At 38.5% G+C, this 7,486-nt stretch overlaps 1 protein-coding gene across 1 annotated transcript; it reads left to right on the top strand.

The window, feature by feature from the left end:
- The first annotated feature begins 6,910 nt into the window (after positions 1 to 6,910).
- On the top strand, positions 6,911 to 7,240 carry LOC139141294 (uncharacterized). The gene has a single exon (XM_070710920.1). The coding sequence runs from the start codon at positions 6,911 to 6,913 to the stop codon at positions 7,238 to 7,240; it is 330 nt and encodes a 109-aa protein (XP_070567021.1).
- Positions 7,241 to 7,486: the final 246 nt, after the last annotated feature.

The raw sequence follows: 7,486 nt of genomic DNA, 5'->3' as shown, positions 1-7,486 counted from the left end.
CTGGAACAATCCGTCTGGTGTAACAAAGGCGGATATTTCACGAGCACGATCCGTCAGAGGGACTTGCCAAAATCCCTTCAGTAGGTCAAATTTGTCACATACTTGGCTTTTCCCACTCGGTCGATGCAGTCATCAATCCTCGGGATTGGGAAAGTGTCTGTCTTTGTTAAAGCGTTGACCTTCCTAAAGTCCGTGCACATACGATAACTGTGGTCTGATTTGGGAACAAGTATGCACGGCGAACTCCAGTTACTTTTACTGGGTTCAATAAAGTCATTGTCCAGCAGGTATTTGACTTCTTCCTGGAGATATTTCGCTTTTGTTGGATTCAGTCTGTATGGATGTTGTTTTACAGGCTTACTGTCCCCAACATCAACGTCGTGATAGATGACGTTCGTTCTCGTTGGAACATCTTGAAACAGGTGTTTATATTCATGGAGCAGTTCTTTCACCTGTTGTTGTTGTTCTGGCTGGAGGTGTGCCAACTTTGTAGACTCCAGCTTCTCCAGGATTTCTGAGTTGTGAGCTTGACCGAGCCCAGCTTTGAGTTTAGAGTATTTTCACTCAAGTCAGTTTCAGTATCACTATCTTCATAATGGTTTGAACTGACTGCACTGACAGGCTGAGTTATAGTAGGATTATCCCTATCCAAATATGGCTTAAGCATATTTATGTGACATAGCTGTTTTTGTTTTCGCCTGTCAGGTGTTATTATGATGTAATTTAAATCACTCAATTCTATCAATTAGGTAAGGCCCAAAGTAACGAGCATGGAGTGGTTTGCCAGGAATTGGAAGTAGAACAAGAACCTTTTGACCTGGTTCAAACTTCCGTTTTGAGGTGCTTTTATCATATTTGATTTTCATTGACTGCTGAGATGACTCAAGATTTTCTCTGGCTAATTCACATGCTTTAGAGAGTTTTGTACGAAAATCTGACACATATTGCAAAATATTCAGACAATCATCATCGTCTGATAGGAATTTCTCTTTAACGAGCTTAAGTGGGCCACAGACTGTATGTCCAAATACAAGCTCAAATGGGCTAAAGCCAAGAGACTCCTGAATTGACTCTCTAACAGCAAAGAGCAGAAAATGAATTCCTTCATCCCACTGCTTCTCTGTGTCAAAACAGTAGGTCCTAATCATGTTTTTCAAAGTTTGATGAAATCGCTCAAGAGCACCCTGACTTTCTGGATGATAGGCGGATGACCTATACTGTTTAATGCCTAGCTGATCCATTACTTGTTGAAAAATTCCAGACATAAAGTTGGAGCCTTGATCGGACTGGACACATTTAGGGAGGCCAAATAAAGTGAAAATTTGACTAAAGCTTTCACTATAGTCTTTGTCTTTATATTTCTCAGTGGTATGGCTTCTGGGAACCGAGTTGATGTACACATTATTGTCAGCATGTACTCATTTCCTGATCTTGTTTTTGGTAGGGGCCCAACACAGTCTATTAGTATCCTACTAAATGGTTCTTGAAATGCAGGAAAGGGGCAGGCTGTAAAGGGGCCTTTGGAATGGTCTGATTTGGCTTTCCTACCATTTGACATGTGTGACAAGTTTTACAGAAATGTGCTACATCCTGCCTGAGATTAGGCCAATAAAAGTGACTGAGAATTTTGTGATAAGTTTTCCTTACTCCCAAATGACCAGCCCAGGGCGTTTCATGGGCTAGGCGCAATATTTCAGCACGATAGGGCTTTGGAACCACAATTTGATGTTTTATAGCCCAATCGTCATCAACCAAAACATCTGGAGGTCTCCATTTGCGCATGAGAATACCAGATTTTGTATAATAGGAAACAGAGCTATCTGAAGTTTTACCTTCATCATCTACCCTGTCAAACAAAGACAAAATATCTGGGTCTTTGTGTTGTTCTGCAATGAGATTTGATCTAGAAAATGTCTGACCTTGGTCAGCAGACGTTTTACTGGAAGTTTCAAATCCACGAGGGATAACACAATCATCCGTGTCTCCTTACTAAGAAAGGTATCATTTAAGTCAACATCTGTGACACCATTTTGAGAATATTTTGATTCGCAGAAGTTTTCTTGGATATGACTCGAGTAATAGCACATAAAGGATATAAGCCTGGAATTCCATCCACTATTGGCTCTGGATTCTGATCTAAACTAGGATTATCAGTCACAAGTGGATTAGTAATGATTTTGTCCCCAGCAAGGTCGATTCAAAGAGGAAGGTGACTCTCTTCAAAAGGCAAAAAAAGGCCTAATACCTAAAGTCGCAGGTCCAGAAACAAAGTCCGAAGACAAATAGACATTATGAAGAGGAACAGGAATGTAGTCATTACAATCTACCCCCTTAATAGAACTTTAGAACCTGAAAATGACTTTTCAGAAAACGGCAGGGTATCTGCCAACAAAAGAGACTGGGAAGCCCCGGTATCTCTTAAAATTTTGACAGGGGTAGCGGAAGACAAATCACTAGAAAGTGATATTAAACCATCATGAATAAATGGTTCGAAAATACCCATAATGCTATCTTGAGAAGAATTGACCTTGACCTCATTGATTGGGGATAAGAGGGGTTTAACCTCAGAAAATGTGTTGCACACATTATTAGACTCTAATTGAGATGATGAAGAAATAAAGCCGGTGGGCTTAGATCCACTTTGACCACTTTGACCTTCACGTTTTCTTTTCAATTTGAAACAATCTGACATTAAATGGCCGTCTTTCTTACAATAATTACAAGAAAGTGTACCAAACTGTTTGTCAGAAGGAGATTGAGACTTGGGATCTGATGATGTGGGAGTGTTACTTGAACTCTGTGAACTGTTGTCATTTGATTTCCTACTGTCCTTTGAAAAATTCTTGGATGAAAAGGAGGAGTTAAATTTACCTGCATTGTTTCTGTAGGAAAAGGACTGGGATGGTTTGCTGAGAAATGAAGATTTGTGGGTCAATGAATAATCATCGGCCAAACGTGCAGCAACCTCCAATGTATCTGCCTTTTGTTCATTGATAAACGTCTTGATGTCACTCCGAATACACCTCTTAAATTCCTCAATCAAAACAAGTTGTCGTAATTTGTCATAATTCTGACTGACCTTTTCCGAAGAGCACCAACGGTCAAACAGTTGTTCTTTTGTTCGAGCAAATTCAACATAAGTTTGATCTTTCGCCTTCTCACAATCCCTAAATTTCTGACGGTAAGCTTCAGGCACCAACTCATAGCCCTTGAGAATTAATTCCTTCACAGAATCATAATTTGAAGCCTGCTCTACTGACAACTGAATGTAAATTTCTCTGGCTTTACCCACCAAAGCACTCTGCAAAAGCATAGACCAGGACTCCTTAGGCCAATTCAGACTCTGAGCAATTTTCTCAAAATGGAGAAAATATTTGTCAACATCCTTTTCTTGGAAAGGGGGAACTAACCTGAAATGCTTAGTGATGTCAAACTTGTCTGAAGGGAAGAATTTTCCTGACTGTCCAAGCTCTAAACGTTTTATTTCTACCTGTAATCGCTGTTCTTCTAATCGCAATTCTTTTTCTCTCTGTCTTTCTTCCATTTCTAATCTTTCCTGCCTTTCTTTTTCTTTCATTTGTAATTTTTCCTTTTCTAATTCCAATTTCTTAAGCTCCAAATCTGCCTGTATTTCTAATTCTATATTTTTGAGTTCGAAGGAGGACTCAGGCTCATAATCTTTTAAGGCAGACTCCTCAAAATGGCCAGAATTAACTAAATGTTTTGCAATCTTGAACTGTATTTCCCGCTTGCGCATAGATCTTTTGACATCTACTTTAAGGAAATTTGCCAGTGCTATGAGGTTGTCTTTTCTTGAGGGAATTAAATGTGTCCTGATCAAGGTCATCCATAAATTCGTCTGGTTTAAATTCCGCCATGATTGGATTTCGCTGAGTTCACAGTGTACAGTAGTTTTGAAAAGGCTGGCAAAATGTTGTCAAACGGCTCAAAAAATCGTATCCCGGACAAGCCCCCAATTTGTTACATGCAGAGAAAACGAACAAAAGGGTGAACTCAGCAGTTAACGTTTAAACAAAATTTATTACGAAATAAAACTAATTGCTAAGTCAGGGATAGAGTACAAGCTTTAAAAGTGTACAGACTACTTATCTCAGCTGGGACGGCAAAGCTCCAGTCTCAGAGTTGTAACAGTCAGTTGGATGAATGAACAGTCCTTGCAGGCTTGAAGCTGCACAAATCCACAGTATAAATCCAGCGTTGGCAGTGAAGGTCTTGAAAAGTCTTGAGAATGACTACTGCTGGAGTTTAGTAACACACAAGAGACACGATCCCAAAAGTCTGACTGGAAGCTGTGCACGTCCCTTTTATAAAGGCATATAAGAACAATCTAGAACTTTTATTGACATGCTAATTACTGTTCTAAAATTATCTCCCTTACACAACTAATCAACTTTCCAGAACATTCCAAACATGACTAATTGAATTCAAGGTGTGAGGTCATCAAGGGCAGTGACCTTGAGAATGTTCTAGACTAATTGAACTCAGGTCATGATGAGTGTGGGGGAAATGACCTACAAAACAATTTGAATGATATTTTAACTTCTACAAATCTACCTACCTTAATACAGATTTAGATACGTGTATGTATGTATGTATGTATGTATGTATGTATGTATGTATGTATGTATGTATGTATGTATGTATGTATGTATGTTGTTGCGCATGTATTTGTGTACGAGCGTACGTATGATGAATGTGTGTATGTGTTCTACATGTATGAATGAATACACTATATGCGCGCCCGTATGTTTATATGTTTATATGTTTATGTTTATATGTATATATATATATATAATATATATATATATATATATATAATATATATATATATATATATATATATATATATATATATATATATATTCTACTTGTATGAATCAATACACTATATGCGCGCCCGTATGTTTATATGTTTATGTAATATATACAATATATATGTATATATATATATTATATATATATATATATATATATATATATATATATATATATATATATATATATATTCCATCTGTTCTATCTCTTGAATAAGTGTGATTGTGTAAATTATTTTTTTACATTTTGCGCCTCGTATAACCATATCAAGTATTGTAATAAATACAGTCTGATACTTGTGCAGTTATTAAGAGGGACCTCTACTGTAACTTCTTTGAATTATGTTTGTATTTTTCTGTCTACTTCTTTTTTCTACATCTTTTAATTTCTTGATTTTGTGTTTGACTATCGACATAATTCCTGAAGCATGTTTACACAAAAATGTTCAGCTTTTCAACACACCAATCAGTATACACGTGATGGCAATGCTGTTTACCTGGTGGTTGTTATGAAACAATGCCAAATTCTCAGGATTCACCCATTCATTTACTTTGAAATTCAGTTGATTACAATTATTTTGAAACGTGGTTGGCATGTTCCTGTGTACATCCTCATGCTTTCAATCAAAAACATACTCTAGCTAATATGGTTTTATTGAAAGCAAGAGGATGTACAAAAAAATGCAAACCAATGACAATAAATGTTAATACAATGTATTATCAAAATTAAAGTATTCTCAAAAACATACTCTAGCTAATGTGGTTTGCATGTTTCTTTGTACATCCTCATGCTTTCGTGTCACTGGGTCGCGTTATGCAAATATGAATGTGTGTGTGTGTGTGTGCGCAGTGTTCCAGATTCATCTGCATATTAGGACAGAACACAAACTAGTTATTGCTATTATATAGGTAATCTCAGGTAAACAGATGCCCTTTATCCATCGGGCACCAATGAGATTTACTCGGGCAGGAGATCTACAAGGATCTAAACGACATAGAGGCAAGAAGTTCAGTCACCAAAAAGTTTAAGGACCTGATGATAAAAACAGACAGGGATAAAGTGAACAATATTGGGAAGTTGTGGATTTACGAACACCAAATCATGAGCAGAGAATCACTTGGGAATTCAATGTCTACTGTTTTCCCTTATCCTTTGCTGAAAGCCTAGAATCAATAGCAAACCGTAATCTGAAGAAGTGGACAGGCTTAGCAAGGTGTACCAACCTCTCAATTTTGTATCGAAAGTGAGATAAGAAAGGACTGCAATTAAAGGCACTGACAACCACGTCTCAAATGCATGCAACTTGTCAAGTACCACATCCTAAAGTACTCTGGCGACAGAGAGACACAGTATGTCTATGACCATATGTTAGAGAGACTGAAAAAGAAGAAACACTGGAATGGAGTGAAAGAGTTGGAGAGCAAAGACACCTGTTCTTTAATGAGCTAAGTAGAGGGCAACAAGGGAGACAGGGTGTTGGTTTTATGAAGAAGGATAACAAGATTGTGACAGAAATGAATAACAAAGAACATAGGAAGGTACTCGCACATTAGTTAAAGAGATTACTGAGGAGCACCTGCTTGTCAACCTGTACAGCATGGCACAACAAGGCCGATGATTAGGATGGGAGACTGCAATGCAATTGGATGTTACATGGAGTAGGTTGTTGTGTGCATGGTCACCTGAATTGCTAAAATTCTATCTGAACTCGATGCAGGAAACTTTACCATCTCCTGTAAAGCTGAAGAACTGGTGTACGCATTCACTTGGTTTGTGTAAACTTTGTGGCTACAACAACTGTGCCATGATCCATATTTTCAACTGCTGCCAGTATTCACTCAGGACAAGAAGGTACAACTGGAGGCATGATATGGTGTTACGCCAAATCCTGCATTACATTACTCAAGCAATTCTGCGGGTGAGTGCTTCCTCAGAAGGACAATCCTTGAGGTGTCACTTGTCAGGGATAGCTTTTAAGTCAGAAAAGGTAACATTCCTACCAAATTCCAATCTAACTTTGACTTTGACTAGAGAAGAGGAACATACTCGTATACAGCACTGCCAAGACTGGGAAATGGTTTTGGATGAAGACAAGAATCCTGCTATCTTTCCTACAGAAATTGTGGTTACAGCCGAGCGACCGGATGTCACTATTTATTCGAATAGAGAAAGAAAATGCGTGGTGATAGAGCTGACAGTTCCATCAGAAGAAATTTTTGCAACAGCAAGCTCCAGGAAAAAGTGCAAGTATGTGGAACTCATCCAAGACTGCCATGATGCTGGATGGAAGACACAGTATTTTGCAGTTGAAGTAGGTTCCAGAGGGTTTACAAATGTGACTACCCGTTCATGCCTCACGTACATGGGTCACTCAAATAAAGATATCAGGATGGGCTGTACATAGCATCTCCATTACAGCCCTGAGAGCAACATATACAGTCTGGCTAGCAAGAAATAATAAAATCTTTGGAAGTTGGGAGTTGGTACACAGACCGGAAGGGGCAACAGCACAGCAACTGGAGAGGGAGGGTCCCCGGGGCCAAAGCGCTTAACCCACCACAGCCCGTCTGCAGTTTGTTTGAAATTCGTTCAGGTAGTTGAAATGATCCTGGGCTAGGTATAACATCCTTAATTTCTGTGCATGTCAAAA

Source organism: Ptychodera flava, chromosome 9 (assembly GCF_041260155.1).
Source record: "Ptychodera flava strain L36383 chromosome 9, AS_Pfla_20210202, whole genome shotgun sequence".
NCBI classification, from domain to species: domain Eukaryota; kingdom Metazoa; phylum Hemichordata; class Enteropneusta; family Ptychoderidae; genus Ptychodera; species Ptychodera flava.
The sequence above is the reverse complement of the archived record's forward strand: the minus strand, read 5'-3'. Positions and strand labels throughout refer to the sequence as shown.